This window comes from Anguilla anguilla, chromosome 8 (genome assembly GCF_013347855.1).
Source record: "Anguilla anguilla isolate fAngAng1 chromosome 8, fAngAng1.pri, whole genome shotgun sequence".
In the NCBI taxonomy this organism is placed as follows: domain Eukaryota; kingdom Metazoa; phylum Chordata; class Actinopteri; order Anguilliformes; family Anguillidae; genus Anguilla; species Anguilla anguilla.
Genome location: NC_049208.1, coordinates 18,767,385 through 18,785,204, shown reverse-complemented (window position 1 = coordinate 18,785,204; position 17,820 = coordinate 18,767,385). Strand labels below are relative to the sequence as shown.

Sequence of the window (17,820 nt, the reverse complement as noted above, 5' to 3'; positions counted from 1 at the left end):
GAAAGTATTCAAATGAATATTCATTTTATTCTACATAATTACAGGAAGTAAAACGGGGGAAAATAAAGCACAGCACACAGCAGATTTTTTTAGAAAGGTCCATCTGAGAGCTTTACTCTTCATCATGCCCTTTCTGTGATGAGAAAGACAAAAAAGGGAAAGGAAACAATGGTACATATTTGCTGAGTGAGATTGTATGCTCTCCACTTGAACTGAGGAACACCTTCATCATGTGACACTTTTCAATGACTGCTAAGGAAGCGCAACAGTGAAAACTGAATTAGTGAAGAAATAGTCAAGCTGACAAAGCTGCTCCTATCACACTAGCACTAAAATAAACTTCCAAAATTTATGGTTCCTAATTTTTTGTATTCTTACCCAATGTAAAAAAAAAAAAAAACATTACCTACATGTGTGTAATTTTGAGAAATAGAAATTAGGGGATGACAAGTTAAGGGGTGCAAAGTGTTGAGCTAGCTATCATATGACTGGTCGAGAGCTGAATGAGTAAGTGGACAGAAGTGCAAGGTGAAGAATCTATTGCGGCCAGAGCACGCAAATGTAATTATTTTGGCATTAAACACCTACTATACTACGACAAACTGTAAGCCTTATAAGAGGAAAACACTTACTGTACCCTAGACTTGTGGTTAATACTTTAACATTATAAATATAAAAATATTACACACTGATATTGCACCATTACGCTGTACTGTATGTGCTTTCACAACTAGTGCATGTTACCAGCATATGCATATGCATATGCATAGAATTGAATTGTATCTGGACATTAATCTATCTGTTTCCTTAACTGGATAATTATCAGTGACATATGTAAGATAGTAAATTAATCTAGGCTGAAATTAAAGTTGACTGAACTTGACTGGCTGAAAGCTTAGCACACTTAGCACACAAAAACTTGCCGTTCTTCCCAGTAAGCAGTAGTGTTTTTCTGTTTTTCTTTGTTTTCCCCTTTGTTGTGCCTGTGCCTGTTCGACTTGAATGCACAGATGCTCATTCTGCAGATATTTTGATGACCTTCAAAAGACTTTCACTGACCTTTGAGCCCACATCACGGGTCTTGGCCCGCAGCTTGTTGACCTGGGACTCTGCAATGTCGGCCCTCTCCTCTGCCTCGTCCAGCTCATGTTGCAGCTTGCGGAACTTGGTCAGATTAGAGTTGGCCTGTTCCTCCTGTGTCACACAAACACACAGCAAATCATTAAAGCCTGACATAAGAAACAAAGTTTTGTGATATAGCTGGTAATATAGGCCACAGTTACCTCCATGTTAAGAATATGGATTGATACTTACAGCCTCCTCTGAAGTTCTCTTGTAGGACTTGACCTTCAACTGCAGCTTATCCACCAGATCCTGCAGACGGGCCAAATTCTTACGGTCCTCTTCAGTCTGTATGTACACAAAGCCACACATTTATGACCGCACAGTAAATGTATGTGTGCTCGTATGAGATATTGAACCGTATAATGCCACATAAAGGAAAATGAAATCACCTGGTAGGTGAGCTCCTTGATGCGTCTCTCATATTTACGAATTCCCTTTACAGCATCACTGCTCTTTCTCTGCTCTAATTCCACCTCAGTTTCTAGTTCCCTGACCTATTGAAACAAATTTCAATAAAGAGAACAAGAGAAAACTATTAAAATCCACTTAATCAATATTTGTATTATTTATAAATGCTGTAATATTTCTGCAAAGCATTGTTTGTGGAGAAAGTTATTATTATTAATATATTTGTTAAAAAAACTGACATGACATATTTAAAAAATAAAATGACTGACATTAAGGAATCTCACATTCACATTTTGGCACAGTGTTACATTAGACACCCACCCTGGCTTCCAGTTTCTGCACTTGCTTCTTGCCACCTTTCATGGCGATTTGCTCAGCTTCGTCCAGACGGTGCTGCAGGTCCTTGATAGTCTGCTCCATGTTCTTCTTCATGCGCTCCAGGTGAGCACTGGTGTCCTGCTCCTTCTTGAGCTCTTCTGCCATCATGGCAGCATCAGTAATGGCCTTCTTTGCTTTTTCTTCTGCATTTCTGCACTCCTGTACAGCCTCCTCCACCTCTGTCTGAAGCTGGGCTGTGTCACCTTCCAGCTTCTTCTTCTGGTTGAGCAGGCTGGTGTTCTATAGCAATAAAGAGGTTGCAGACACTGGAGCTGAACACACTTTCACAGTTAATGAAAGCACCCCAAGGAGAGGTGGTACTTTGCTACCTTACCTGTGAGTGCAGCAGCTGCACTCTCTCACTGACATCCAGCAGCTCTTGTTCAGCCAGTTTCCGGCCTCTTTCTGTCTGCTCCAGCATGGCCCTCAGCTCCTCCAGCTCTGCCTGCAGGAGATTGTTGCGTCTCTCCACAATGGCAATGTTTTCTTTCAGATCATCATTGGCACGAAGGGCTTCATCCAGCTGCAACTGAGCATCCTAAATGAGATGGGAAGGAAGAATATTATTATTTTAGTGTGTGGGTTTCAATTCCTTCTACTGTTTGTGTGAAAATGAATTAATTGCATTGAAATGCAGAAAGATCTGATTTACCTTCATGTGTGCATGGAGGCCTTTGAGCTGCTTCTGAGCCTCAGCGGCCTGTCTGTTGGCCTGGCTGAGTTGGATCTCCATCTCATTGAGATCTCCCTCCATCTTCTTCTTCAGCCTGAGGGCCTCATTTCTACTGCGGGTCTCTGCTTCCAAGGAGCTTTGCAGAGTATCCACCATTCTTTGCTGGTTCCTCTTGGCCTGCTCCATCTCTTCATCCTTTTCAGCGAGCTTGCGCTCAATATCTGCTTTCACCTGGTTAAACTCCAGCTGGGCTCTCAGGATCTTGCCTTCTTCATGCTCTAGAGTGGCCTATAGGAAACCAAAATTATCAATAAACTGCCTTTACACTACAATCTACACACAGCACATTCAGCCTTGACCCTGGACCACTCCATAGAATAATAGTATATAATTAATTCAGTGCTGTCCATACTCACTTCAGCTTCCTCTAAAGCAGACTGAATCTCTGCCTTCTCCTGTTCCAGCTGCTTACGGATCTTCTCCAGCTCATGGATGCTCTTGCCCCCCTCACCAAGTTGCTCAGTGAGATCAGAGATTTCCTCTGAGGTAATAAGATGTTCAGACTTTTAGCAACAGTACCAGTCAATTCCAATTCATGTATGACTTAGATGTTCACTTTACGTGACTTAAAAGTAGAGGGCTAACCTTGCAGATTCTTGTTCTCTCTCTTTGTTGTTTCCAGATGATCCAAGGACTCCTCATAGGAGTTCTTCAGCTTGAAGAGCTCAGTGCTCAGAGATCTGGCCTCCTTCTGGGAACTTTCTAACTCACTCTGTGACTCCTCATATTTCTGCTTCCACTCTGCCAGGACCTGAGTTGATTGTAAAAGTGAAGTTATTTACCTCAAGCTCTTCAGAAATCTAAAGACATAATTGTAAGTAAATGTCATTCTCATTACCTTGTCAAAGTTTCTTTGCTTTTTATCCAGAGCTGCAGCAGCTGCATTGGATCTCTCCACATCCACCATGAGATCTTCAATCTCATTTTGCAGCCTGTGTTTGGTCTTCTCTAGGGAGGAACACTTAGCATTTACAGCTTCCACAGCCTCTTCTGCTTCCTGCAGTCTCTGAGCCAGTTTCTTCCTGGAATGAAGAGGTGGTTAATTCAACATGGTTGATATAGTTGGTGTGATACGGGTAACACTTGACTGACATATAATTTTTTGGCAATAGTAGCTTCATGATTCATCTTAGAGAATGACACAAACTAAAGGTTTATGCTTTATATCAAAGGAATGGCTTATAGAACATTTTAATAGTTGCAATTTCCAATATACAATATTTTCAAATGAAAACATAACAAGGTCAAGAAGGTGATATTTTTATTTTCTAATTCCTTACTTTGCCTCCTCCAGTTCTTCAGTCCTCTGGATGGCATCAGTCTCATATTTAGTTCTCCACTGAGCCACCTCAGCATTGGCTTTGGAGAGACTGCGCTGCAGCTCACCCTTTGCTTCCTGCTCTTCCTCATACTGCTCCCTCAGCAGGTCAGAGTCATGGCGAGCAGACTGCACCGCATGGGCCAGTGCATTTTTTGCCTGAGAGAGAGTGATGGAGCACACGACAGAAATGATTATGGATAAACAGCCTTGGTACTTTCAATTAATTACAAAGTGACACTGTCAATGCATTACCTTGACTTCTTCCTCTAGCTGTCGTTTGAGGTCCTCAATCTGTTGGGTGTAGGACTGCTTGCTTCTGGTCAGCTGAGAAACTAGAGACTCCTTCTCCTCCAGGAGTCTTGAAAGCTCACCTAGAATGTCACAGAGAATTCAGTATCATCCTCTTGTTTATTTATGCAAGTTTTCTGGAAATGTATTCAAAGTGAACATATGTACCATTTTCAGTCTGGAGCTTTGCTCTCTGCATAGTGAAGTCATTGATCGTGCGCTGGCCCTCTTCTGCCTTTGCACGGTATTCATTCATCTGGTCCTCCAGAGTTCGGCACATTTTTTCTAAATTAGTCTGGAATACAGATTTAAATTTGACTGTCAGGCTACAAAACCTTTTTCATTTACAAAAGTGAGTTGTATTGATGACTATAAAATATAATCTGGACAATGCTGTGTGTATATTGTCTCCCAGAACACATTTGCTTGCACTCTTTGCTGAAAATTCTATCTGCCATTTACCTTTGCCTTAATGATCTGCTCCATATTGGAGACCACATCGTCCAGCTCTAGTCTGAGCTCACTCTTCTCCTTCTCCAGCTTCTGCTTCACTCTCTGCAGGTTGTCGATCTGCTCTCCAAGGTCAGCCACACTATCAGCTTGCTTCTTCCTCAGTGTAGCTGCTGTGGACTCATGCTGCAGTGTGGCCTCTTCAAGGTCTCTGCGCAATTTTTGGAACTCAGCCTCCCTCTTCTTGTTCATCTCAATCTGGGCAGCAGTGGCCCCACCTGCCTCCTCCAGTCTCTCACTGATCTCCTCCAGCTCTCTGGACAAGTCTGCCCTCTGTTTCTCCACCTTGGCACGAGCAGCTCTCTCAGCCTCCAGCTCCTCCTCCAGCTCCTCAATTCGGGCCTAGTAAAAGAGCAAACCAATGCGTTCATATTAAAATCACATGCAGCAAGACATAATAAAGCATAGATCATTACAAACTCAATACAAACTGGAAGAATTAGTGTGTTTATATTGTATTTCATGTCTGGTAGTAGGTTGAACAATTTAGTAGATTTACATCAGTGACATAACTTCCAGTTTTGAGCTTTTAGCAAGGCAACAGTTGTATGTTTTAGGAATTCTACACATGCAAAATCATTTTCTTTTTTAACTGCACACAAAATGGAGCACAGTGTCTGGAAATTCTCATACAGACATATAACTACTCAAACTGTGACTGTGAAGTTTATTGAAGGTTTAATACCTGCAGCTCCTTCAGCTTCTTTTGTAGCTGAGCACCCATTGTTTGTTCATCTTCAATTTTGCTGGTTAGCTGACTCATTTCAAAGTCCTTCCTGTGGAAGGGAATGTATGTTTGATTAATCAGTACGACAATAAAGAATCGGTTTATTTCTAAAAAGAATGGTCTTACTTCTTCAGCTTCTCCTCCAGCTGCTGTTTGTCATTCTCCAGGTCCATTACATTCTCCTGAGTCAGCTTCAGGTCTCCTTCCAGCTTCCTCTTGGCTCTCTCAAGATCCATTCGGATCTTCTTCTCCTGTTCCAGGGATCCTTCAAGCTGGAAATTGGATAAATCATGAGATTTTTCTGCAACTATTTACAAGGACTGTGTTGAGACATGTTTCAGCATTTTAGTTTTTACACACCTGTGTTACAGTTATATATCCAAATGATTGTAAATGTATTTCCATTCTGTAGGTTTCACTGCCATACATGTTGACTGTACTAGAAAAGTAAGGACATGAACTTTGTTCATAAGTTATTGTCTTTTCTTCTAAGAAATAATTGTATCCCTGTTACTTACATCATCCACTTGTTGCTCCAACTTGGCTTTGGCCTTTGTCAGAGTGTTGACTTTGTCTTCCTCACTCTGCAGGTCATCCAGGGTTTGCTGGTGAGCCTCCTGTAGAGCCTTCTTCTCCTTGGTCAGCTTGGCAATTATTTCATCCAGAGCCGCCATTTCCTCAGTCAGGTTTTTCACCTGTAAACACAAAGAGAGTCAGTAAACTACCATACAAAGTCAGTGTTTGTGAGTGTTAAAGACTAGAAGTCAGGTGAACCCTGACCTTGTTCTCAGTGGCATGCTTCTCCTTCTCCACTTTAGCCAGAGTGAGCTCCAGATCATCAATGTCTTTCTTGAGTTCAGAACACTCATCTTCCAGCTTCCTCTTCTTGGCAGTAAGTTCTGAGTTCATCTCCTCCTCATCATCCAGTCTCTCTGTCAGCTCTTTGAGTTTGGCCTCCTGCTGAATCTTGTTCTTTATCAATCCTTCACATCTCTCCTCAGCATCTGAGAGGTTATCCTGCTCCTGTTATAGCACACATTTTGCAGTAAAAATGTTATGACTAGCACACTGCAAATCATCGTCATGTATATTTGCAAAGATAAAGCGATGAAAGAAAAATTATCATTGACCCTGTGACGACATACATTTTGTCAACAGACATGTAACTGTGAACTCACAGTCTGAACTTGAAGCTGCAGGTCATTCTTCTCTTGGAGAAGAGAGACCATCTTCTCCTCAAGCTCCTTTCTCCGTGCTTCAGACTTGGCGTAGGCTTCTTTCAGCTTCAGGAACTCCTCTTTCATGTTGGCCATCTCCTTCTCAGATTCTGCACTCTTTAGCAGAGGCTTGATCTTAAAGTAGAGTTTCATCCAGGGCCAGTTTTTCACACCCATGAAGGCACGCACATTCCATTGGATCACAAGCAAAGAGTCCCTGTTAATACAAAATGAGAGTTAATTTGTGGCATTGATGTATAAAAGTTTTCTGCAAGTTCAGTCATAAGAGTCAGTACCTGCGCTCAACAATCTTCTGGAACTCAATTCTTGCAAGAATACCACGAGACCTTGCCTGGATCCCAGTTAAAATGAGAGCTAAACGGTCATCTCTCATCTCCTCCAGCTGACCCAGTAGACCAGCTTTGAAGAACACCTGATACAGATTTAAAAATGACATCGTTTTTGCCTTCAAAAAACTGCATGTAAAACTGACCAGAATCATGAGACGTATGAATTCTTACTTTGGTGTGTCCAAATCTATATTGCTGGTGATCAACATCTAAAGATCCCAGCAGTTTCTCTGATCCCTTCTTGTTGTCTATAAACTGTCCCTCTGGAATAGCAGCAGGGTTCAGGATACGGTATCTACATAAGGACAGATTGTTAAATGATCAGGCTGGGTATCTGTTTAGAAGATATATAATATAATAAATACAATATAAGATTTACCTCTGTTTGAAGTCAGCATACAGGATCCTGTTGGGAAAGCCCTTTCTGCAGATCCTGATGCCTTCCAGCACACCATTACAGCGCAGCTGGTGCATGACCAGAGGGTTCTCCATGGCCCCAGGAGTCTTGGTCTCATTGGGGATGATGCAGCGGACAAAGTGAGGGTGAGTGGATCTCAAATTGGTCATTAGCTTATTCAGATTCTCCTGTAGAAAAATAAATAAAATTATCAGCCATATGTTTTGCATGCATATGGACTGAATACTCACACCCTAGGCTATAACATATTTTCATTAAAAGATATAGAAGTGTAGGGAAGCCCCTTCATACCCACCCTATGGAGAGCAGATACAGTCTGGAAGGAAGACCCTTTTTTCTTTGTTCCCTTGCCTTTGGTATCTGGTGAATATAAAATAAATAATACAAAACAAACTTGTATGAAACAGGCGATGTCTAACTTGTTACATTTAATTAAAATAATCAAAATGAAAATTTAAGTAAATAATTGAAAAGTATGTCTAACTTAAAACAGGAAGCAGTTAATCTGGCAGGAAAGTTGTTACCTGCATCAGCACTAGCATAGTTTGCAAATAGGTTTCCTAGTATCTTGAGAGTAGACTTCTGGAATAGCCCCACAACGGTCTCATTCAGGGGGTCTTTGTTCTTGACCAGCCAGTTGCAGATGTTGTAGTCCACAGTACCAGCATAATGAACCAGGGCAAAATGGGCCTCTGGTTTCCCCTTGACAATCCTGGGCTTCTGGAAGTTGTTGGATTTTCCCAGATGGTTGTCATAGAGCTTAGCTTTGAATGTTGCGTCACTGGCCTTAGGGAACATGCACTCCTCTTCAAGGATGGACATGATGCCCATAGGCTGATGTGGAGGGAAACTATGTTATCATAAAAGCACTATAGTTTGCAGACTATTGGTATTTCTATTGCAATTTTGCCTTTACAATTTACTTCTAAGGATGTGTCATTTCCCCCCCAAAAAATTTATTTGGCAGATAATCAGCCATTATCTATGTAACGACTTGCTCATGAGATGCCTCTGACTACCCTAGGTGTGAATGTGTTTAATATCTCTGACCCACCTTCTCAATCAGGTCAATGCAAGCCTGCAAATCCATCCCAAAGTCAATGAACTCCCACTCAATTCCCTCCTTCTTGTACTCCTCCTGCTCCAGCACGAACATGTGGTGGTTGAAAAACTGTTGCAGCTTCTCATTGGTGAAGTTGATGCACATCTGCTCAAAGGTGTTGAACTGCAATAGAGAAATATATTTTGGATTAATACCCTCATATGAACATCTTTTCAGGTTTAGTACAAAAATATCATTAGAAAATATAGCTGTTAACAAATCCTAGAAACTCACATCAAAGATCTCAAAACCAGCAATGTCCAGGACACCTATGAAATACTGGCGAGGCTGCTTGGTGTCCAGTGATTGGTTGATTCTCACCACCATCCAGAGGAACATTTTCTCATACACTGACTTTGACAGAGCACCAACGGAGTAGGATACCTGTGAAAATAAAGATGGATACCATTTTAAGATAAGTCTGAAGATAAGGCTTAAAATGTCAGCCCTGTTGTGGGATTCTGTGGAATTGTGAGGATACAAGTAAAATACAACATACACCATCAAATCTAAATTACTGCCCACTTGTCTCACCTGCTGGACATTTTGTCCCTTGGTTACCCACTCGTTTCCTACTTTGACCCTTGGATGACAGAGACCCTTGATGAGGTCAGCAGAGTTCAGGCCCATTAGATAAGCAACCTTATCAGCATCTAAGAGAGTAAAGGAAAACTCCTGTCAAAACAGTGAGTCCGACCACTTCTACATTCAATGATACAGGCATATTGTATATATTATCTCAACAAAAGTGTTGCCAACATACAAATATGCCAAGTTATTCAAGGCTACAAAGTGCTGTCTATAAGTCTTAAAACTTGCTAAATCTAGGTCTGCCATTAAAAGCTCTGATACCAAAAGGCTGAGTTACAACAAACAAAATTGCCTATCTTAGCTCACCCAAATAAACAAGCTCTATTACTAAGCAATACTACCCAATATTATCATTTTACATTTTGAAATAAATTATATTATTTTACTTGGCCAGAAAGTAAGCGACAGCAGGTACTATTAGCACCTAGCTAGCTTCAATTAAACTCAGTCAAAATGCCAAAAGCAAAACTGTCTGAAGTGTGGCTGTTTTTCCCCCCCAAAAGGATTCAAAAAAAGGGGCTTGCTTTTGCAATAAAAGACATTCTGTAATGTCATCGTTTGCTCTTTATTTGAAAGAAGGAAGAGTACCACTTCAGGGCAAGAACTGTTTGTCCATTTTACCTGTGTATCCGAGGATCTTGCAATTGGCTACTTTGATCAGACTACTTTGATCAGATGTTCTTATTGACAGAAGATTTAACTAATTGTCCAAGGAAAAAAATTATAGATTGTGGGACTAGAGCATTTGTGATGATGAAATTGGCAGGAAAAGTTTGGGGCAAAATAACCCAAGTTTGCGGCATCATTGTGAAGATGTGTGAAGTTGTTTCTGAATTCTGTGTGTTTACATGAGGACAGAAGGTACAGAAGTTAATGTTCTAAGGGCTGAAGGTCTGGGGTTATTGTGGTTATTTCTGTTTGAAACCGTGAAAAATACCAAACTATAGGTGCTGTATAGGTATGAGGCATGCCCCACCAAGCCGCAACTTGGTGGATGGCATACCTGCCTTCCCAATTGTATACTGTGCTTTCAGTATAGATCAGGAGGGCCAGGCATAAGACTCACCCTCAGTGCCATCAGCTTCTGCCTGCTCCTCACGCTGCTTCTGCTTGAACCTCATGTTGCCATAGTGCATGATGGCCCCAGTCAGCTTGTAAATGCCATTCTTCTCCTCCTGGGTGAAGCCCAGCACATCAAAGGCATCCTACAGGAGAGAGACGAGAGAGACAAAAGGCAACTCTGTTGCAGTGGGTTACATCATTATCATCTAATATTAACCATGATTATTCACTCACGTCTGTGGCCACAAGCTCTTCAGCATCATCAATGGAAGCTACGGTCGTCTCTCCTTGGGAGATGAAGGCGTAGTCATAGGGGTTGTTGGTGATGAGCATCATTTCTAATAAAAAATAAATATAGTTGACATTCATTTCTTCCTTGCAAATACAATTGTAGTATATATTTAGTGCAATGCAGGCACCAGTGCTCACCCAGCAGCTCTGGTTTCTTTTGGGACAAGATCTGGTAGAAGATGTGATAGTCTCTCTCAGCCTTGAGCTGGAAAGTCACACGAGACTTCTCCAGAAGGTCTGCACAAAACAGTCGCAATTAAAATTTTGCATGTTTTAGAATCTTATACAGACTTTTTAAAAGATAAAGTGAATATATATTTGTGCATTTACTTACATGTCTCAATATCAGCAGAAGCTAATTTCCCACTGGCCGCGAAGTGGATTCGAATGAACTTGCCCTGATAATCAATTAAAAAATATATCAATGCTGTTGCATCTTATTATGGTAGTTTTTTGCTCAAGTTTAGTCTGTTGTGGCAGCAGAGACTCACAAATCTTGAGGAGTTGTCATTTCTGATGGTCTTGGCATTACCAAAGGCTTCCAAAGCTGGGTTGGCCTGGATGATTTGATCCTCCAGAGTGCCCTGAGAATGAGTTGTGCAAACATTTATTATAAACAAATATTTTAATTGTAAGTACACCTACAATCAGTGTTGTGGTTATTTCTTTAATTATAGAAACTGTGGAGTGCAATCTGCGAGTTGATGTTCACAATGCTTCTGTCCACATATGCATCCATTCTGCAGCTGATAGGATTTAACAGACTGAGTGGTGTGTAGGTTGACATATGTGGATAACAATATTTGGTTGACAGACGCATATGTTTATGGGCTTTCCTAGAAAATGTATTTTAGCCACAAGTTACCAATAATGCTGCTCTTTGTAATGATAGATTTGTAAGATCCAATTTCCAAATAATTTCTTATTTACACATACACAAGAAATTAATATCAATATGATCATTTTACTGTGTACTATAGCATGCATAATGTGATTTTAAAAATTCAATACTAATTTTCTAACTTATTTATTAATTAATTTTTGTACCAGGGCACACTGACCTTTTTCTCAGAAGTTGTATCTTTCTTCCCTCCTCCAGCAGCAATGCTGGCAAAGTACTGGATGACTCTCTTGGTGTTCACAGTCTTCCCAGCACCAGATTCACCTCTAATGATTACATACAAATGATACCCACAAGACTTAAATAGGTTGCATCTTTCTGCACATACGCACACACACACACACACACACACACACACACATACATAGTATATGTATGTATATAAAGTACATAATCATCTCACTCACTTAAGCTGAAAACAAGAACTTGCTATTGTGTCACAGCCAGGATCTTAGGCTGCTCACTCCCAATTACAAATATGTACTTGCATTTAACATGCTATTTAAACTTGCTAATATCTAGTTCAAGAAGCAAAGAACTGCATTCAGACAAGACTGGACAAGCGACCCAGATCCATAACAAGTAACATGATAGGATTCTTACGTGATCAGGATGGATTGGTTTTCTCTGTCTGTGAAGAGATTGTTTGCAGAATTAGGAACAGGTTTTTAATTAGGCTATTGCACCCATAACAGAGAAATGATTAGACCATACCTGATAACATGTACTGATAGGCATTGTCAGAGATGGAGAAAATATGAGGAGGAGCTTCTGTCCTCTTCTTTCCTCTGTAAGCTGCAACTACACTAGGATCATACACTGGCAGCCACTTGTAAGGGTTGATAGTTACACAGAACAGCCCTGAGTAGGTCTGAAAGAAAGAAGCATACGTCAACAGGACATTTTCTTACCCTACTTCTGTGTAAATGAATGGGAGTGTGGCAGGTCTGTACTCACATAGATCATCCAGGCTGCATAACGCTCTTTGAGGTTAAACAGAACAGCGGGCTCATGCAGGAAGGTGAACATGGCCATGTCTTCAATTTTATCAAACTTTGGTGGGTTCTGAGGATGGACGTCCACCTCCTTCACTGTTACGGTCTGAGAAACAAATTATCTACATTATACATTATCCACATTTCCTGAGAATCCAACTCACAAGTTCAACAGGTATCATGTGCACTCTATCGGAGAGAAATATACTCTTCTGAAGTTGTTGAACACTGGATGTTGTACTGTTTATGCCTGCTAGGTACCTTGTCACTTGGGGCTTGCGTGCATGTTTTATAATAATACTATTTTTTGTTTATATAGCACCTTTCAAGCATAGAGCACAAAGTGCTTTCCAAAGCAGATAAAAAATAAGGTTTAATGTTGTACAATATTTTATGCTAAACGGCAAAATTTTCTGTCACTACAGAGAGCTTTCAGGCAGTAAGTAAATCTGGACATGCTCAGACATGGAGTTACACAACATACAAACTGGTACTGTATTGTTAACATGTATTCGTAACTCAACCTTTGTGAACCTCAAGACATTAAGTGGTCACATGTCCCAGCCCCACCTACCTTCCCATCCGAAGTAGTGGCGGTGACTTTGTCTCCGTCACGGCTGGAGATGGTAGCCTTGATAAACTCCTCCACGGGGTCGGGCACAAAGCACTCCTTCTTCATGTCGAAGATGCGAGTCTGCGCCTCCAGACGTTCTTTGTCTGACTTGCGGAGGTACGAGGCAGCAACCCCAAACTCCGCCATCTGTGCATCACCCATCTTTCAATCTGTCAAACACATATATCTGTATTGAGATGATTGTGCAGTGTATTATACATAACCAAGCATCCTATGTCAGTAAGACTTTGTAATATGCCCCGAAATCACTGCTGTTGCAGTGAAACTGGAGAATGTTGAAACCATTACAATAACTCTCAGGCTGTAACACATTTTTTACTTGACATTTTCTTTAACAATAAAGTAGCATGATAGAAGAGCCTAACATACATGTAATATGTAAAAAGACATGTAATTGTATGATATTTGTGTATATAGTGTTTACAGCTGCATCAGTATCAGATCCTAAACTAAAATAAAATATAAAAATAAAAACCATCAGTAAAAATAAAATGAGTATTGGACAGACATTGATCATATTCTTCATTGTCATATGTATTGAAAATTTTCATTTGGAATAGTATTATTAAATCTACATTACCCTTCATGAACACATATTTACGATATTACAGCAGACTTGTTATATGTTTGTGTGTAATACTGTAAGTTTTATTATTTTCAACTCCTACCAGATTTGGATTTTCCCAGTGGAGAGGACAGGCTTGATCTCTTGACCTTCTTGAATCTATAAAAACAAAGAGCACACAAAAACATTGACATGAAAAATGAATCTTATTTTTAAACCTACTGTCAGTTCACAAGACTGTCCACATAAACTGTAATGTATTTTGCAGAATAAAAATCAATGCCTAAATGTATTATCATTTCAGCTGTATTAATGTTGCCATATGTTAGCCTCAATGCTGCAGCTGAGATTGTGCCTCAGATAATTCTTTGCTTCTTAAACTGTATAATGGCACTTGTACCTCGTTACACTTACCTTGGTGCACTAAGCTGACTGCCTGTATTGGATCTGTTTATAAAGACAGTAACTCTCCCCAATGTGGAGATGGCATTTCAGGAATCAGAAATGCCACTGTCTTTATTTGGGAATGGCAGATGGTCCATCAAAGGAAATGGACACCTTTGTCTTCCTAGTCATTTCAATAATGCACACTGGTTTTCTGTCTTGGTGCAGTTGTTATTCTTGTATTTGTCCTTTGCCTCAGAAATTGATTTTCCATTCAATACATTTGTCTTCCCTCGAAGTGGAACATATTATGTGTGAATGAGTTTGTATTTATACTTGCTATTTTATAAAGAACAAAATGTGTACAATATAGCATTTAAGAATAACCAGAGCCAGAACACCAGAATACGTTTTTTGGAATGGTGTATGGAGAAGTTGACACTTCAGACAGGCAGTGACTGTGGAAATGCAGCATTTTCAAAGGTAATGAGAAAAATGTAATTTATTTTCAACTGTTTGATAGAGTAGATAAACATTGATAGTGCAGCCAATTCAACTTCACTGATTTTTTTTAAATGAATATGTTTAAAGATAAAGCAATCTTTAAACAATCTTTAAAGATAAAGCAATCTAACTTAAAAAATAATCATTTGTCCTTCAAAATTGTATTTGAATACAGGAAGCATAATATAATGTACAGAATGAGTAATATACTGTACACTGTGTGTAATACATTGTCATACAATAAAATTTCACTTTTTTTCTGGCCACTTGAGCACTACATTCTTGCATTTGAACTTGCATGTATATCTTTCTCCTTTATGTAGCATAGTGTGATATATGTGTGAAAATTAAATGTATACTCCCCAGTGCATATGGGAAATAGAAAAAAGAATAGGGTTTTGTGTATGAGTGGTCAATAAGTTATTCTGGGAATTTTTTTAAATGTAAAAGAGAAATCATGTTTCATTTTTTTGTTTCATGCACATCACATAAAAAGTCTGTGGGTTTTTCATATTGCTCGGTGCCTTACATTTAAAAGTAGAAGAGTTTGTGGTGAAATCAGAAAAATAAGTGTTCAAAAGTAGAAATATAAACTCACTGAAAGACAGTAAAATGCAAGGGTTGACATAAGCTGTCCCTCTCTCTAAATGAAGGGACAACAATGGTCTCACCAGCTGTATGCCTCCAGCCAGTGAAAACTACCCTTAGCCCCATCTTGTTGACACGGCATTGTTTCCTTCCCTTTATCCTTGAAGTCAAAGATAACCCTGTGAAATTCCTGGTGAGTGCCTCTCACTGATTGAGAAGGACAGCTTGTGAGGCTCTGTGAGGTCTAGACCCCAGTCATTTCACTAGCATATTATCACTACAACAGGTCATCTGCTTGCAAAGGTCTGAATGCACATAAAGACTTTAGTCAGAGGTATATTTCCACACCGCAAGGTTTTTGAAGCATCAAGGACTTATATTACATAGCCAATTAAGGTAAACAATTCAGTCCCAACCATCAGTTAATGATAGCTTCAGTGTTCTCTTTTGATGTATGACAGTGCACCAGAATTATGACAGATACCTTTAAAATTCGACACTATTATTTAAATGCTTATAATGACTGTGAAAGAAATGGGCTGAAGTATTCAAAGTTTCATTGGCCATTTTAATTATAAAACACATGTCCATTTGTCTGTAAACTTTATGATTAGCCACCAGTTGTCTTTGTGTCCTGGTAACTATAAATTGTAACTCTAAATTTTTATGTTTTTACTACATCTGGTCTGGGATATTGTTCAACAGCCAAGGTTGGTAAATTGATCTTTGAATTATTAACTTTGCAAATATGGGCCTATAAATGTTTGACATTGAAACAGTTTCTGTTCAGACACCATTGGAAAAATATGTTCAATTAGCACGACCCAGCTGGCAAAGTTTTAAAATACTTAGTCAAACTAAGGTGAAGTGCTCTCAAATCAGATAGTATTCTTAGCTCAGTGTCAACATTATCCGAATGTTGATACTGCGCCACAGAATATGCATGTGCTTTGGCTGAGAATTTGTGAGGACAGTTGGCATACTTTGTAAGTATGACAGTTGGTACACTTTGGAAGAAATTAGTCTTTGATGAAGCCATAGACAATAAGATCTGTGGATGGTTGTGAGTAACCGTGTCATTATATATTTGAAAAGAGCTTTATTGAGTTTTTCGAATGAAAATAGTGTCTTCCCCGTTGAAGTCCATTGTATCTGGGTGAGCTTCAGTGAATATTTAGAACACTTAGTAAAATGTCTGGATGGATAGTTATAACTCTGGGTAAACAGACACATAGCTTGGTGAACTGTCCCTTTAAGACCAACACAGGTCTAAGAAATTGTGAAATGATTTAGCTGTGATAATGCCTTTGTTAATGAGCATTTAACATGAGAAGGAGAGCTGCTAAGGAATGTTAATACACAGGGCAAAAAGTCATATAGGAGACAGGGCTTTAAGTGGAGGTCAAGAAAGCTGAAAGATTTCTAGCATCGTAACCCAGTAGTGTGAAGTTGTTAGTAGTTGATGACGCCTTAAATGATCTGTTGGTGCACTGAACCTTTCAATGACCAGCAGAGAACCATAATTATTTACAGCTCTGCTACGTTCCTTTCTTGGCTTTTCTGTGACACTTAAAACAGTCCCATTCCCAGCTGTCCAGGTTCCTCCACTGTTCAACACTTTGCTGTTGGGTAATCTGCCAGCTTAATGCAAGGGTACTTGACTTTGCACTTGGCAGATGCTGAAACCTGATCCATCTCTGTCTTTCCCTGGCTGGAGCCTATTATTAGACTTATTTTTCATCTTGCTTGATTGAAAGGAAACAATATGTTTCTCATCTTCTCATTGACCTATCTTTTTATGCCCAATGTCTGTTGTCTTTCCCAAGCTTGATATATTCTTAAGAGGTATCAGTGTAATATAGGAAGAATACAGAAAAAACACTGTAGTTAACCAACAAACCAGCTATTATGCATAGTTAGGTTGTGGTCCACTCCTTAACACGTGTCTCTCAATGTCAATTGTTTGTTTCCACAGGAGGGTCCAGCACTCTATTTAGTGGCTATGTCCAGTTCTTGTTACCCTGTGGCAATGAACACCTGTCTGTTTCTCTGGAGAGTCCAGGCTGAGGGTGAGTGTAATGTGAGAAGTAAGTGAGGTGTGTGAAGATTGAGACTAAAGGACACGCTGAGTCCCTGATTAGTATCCAGCATCTCTCCCCTCCGCTCTGTGGCTCCTGCTGGCTCACACAGGCTCTGCCACTGCAGGAAGACACCCTGAGGCCTGAAGGTGACCTGCTCTAGGGGACACTGCTTAGCTCCAGATCATTGCAGCAGGAGAGACGGGGAGGTAAGGACTCACTCAGTATACACTCTCATTAAACACTGGCCTGTTGTTTGTACTAATCAGTCATTGCATAAATGCTATCCAGGTATGTCCTATTTTATTTTTCTTACTGGTTACAAAATACACAGGAATTTGTCAAGATATGCATGGCATGTTTTTTTAGTATCTCTTTTAGTATCATACAACATTGTTTCAATAATTTGACAATGAATTGTTTTTTAAGGGATAAAACACTGCCATTAAGATGTGCTGTAGTTACATATAAATAACTGCACTTCAACTGTGTGACTGCATTTCAGGATCACAAATCTTTCAGCAAAAGGCATGCTTTTCTTAATAGATTCAGTTTAAAAAATGTAATGGAAATTCCATTGGAAGGTCGTAGACTGCAGGATTGCTAAATGCATGATTATGATCCTTTGATCATGGGTTATACTGCATTTC

General features: G+C 39.8%; 1 protein-coding gene across 1 annotated transcript; it reads right to left on the bottom strand.

Moving 5' to 3' along the window:
- LOC118233066 (myosin-7-like) lies at positions 1–13,775 on the bottom strand. The gene is made up of 38 exons (XM_035428393.1): positions 13,720–13,775; positions 12,992–13,200; positions 12,380–12,523; positions 12,137–12,293; positions 12,026–12,053; positions 11,583–11,688; positions 11,013–11,105; positions 10,856–10,919; positions 10,660–10,758; positions 10,465–10,568; positions 10,235–10,373; positions 9,112–9,230; positions 8,812–8,961; positions 8,530–8,700; positions 8,000–8,309; positions 7,771–7,835; positions 7,437–7,642; positions 7,229–7,352; positions 7,004–7,140; positions 6,669–6,924; positions 6,271–6,513; positions 6,009–6,185; positions 5,617–5,762; positions 5,449–5,539; positions 4,716–5,105; positions 4,422–4,548; positions 4,218–4,336; positions 3,925–4,121; positions 3,483–3,666; positions 3,230–3,395; positions 3,001–3,125; positions 2,564–2,872; positions 2,246–2,449; positions 1,855–2,151; positions 1,515–1,619; positions 1,315–1,410; positions 1,060–1,194; positions 1–133 (listed from the first exon to the last, which is right to left on the bottom strand). Exons 2-38 carry the CDS (start codon positions 13,190–13,192, stop codon positions 113–115), a joined length of 5,805 nt encoding a protein of 1,934 aa, XP_035284284.1. The 5' UTR covers positions 13,193–13,200; positions 13,720–13,775; the 3' UTR covers positions 1–112.
- Between the last annotated feature and the right edge of the window lie 4,045 nt (positions 13,776–17,820).

What these genes read in the sequence shown, in the direction of transcription:
- LOC118233066 (XM_035428393.1), bottom strand. Translation starts at nt 13,192, where the DNA reads ATGGGTGATGCACAGATGGCGGAGTTTGGGGTTGCTGCCTCGTACCTC. An exon ending in AAAGAAACCAGAGCTGCTGG is followed by an intron (nt 10,569 to 10,659) that starts GTGAGCACTGGT and finishes ATTTTTTATTAG; the next exon opens with AAATGATGCTCATCACCAAC. An exon ending in AGCTAGAGGAAGAAGTCAAG is followed by an intron (nt 4,122 to 4,217) that starts GTAATGCATTGA and finishes ACTCTCTCTCAG; the next exon opens with GCAAAAAATGCACTGGCCCA.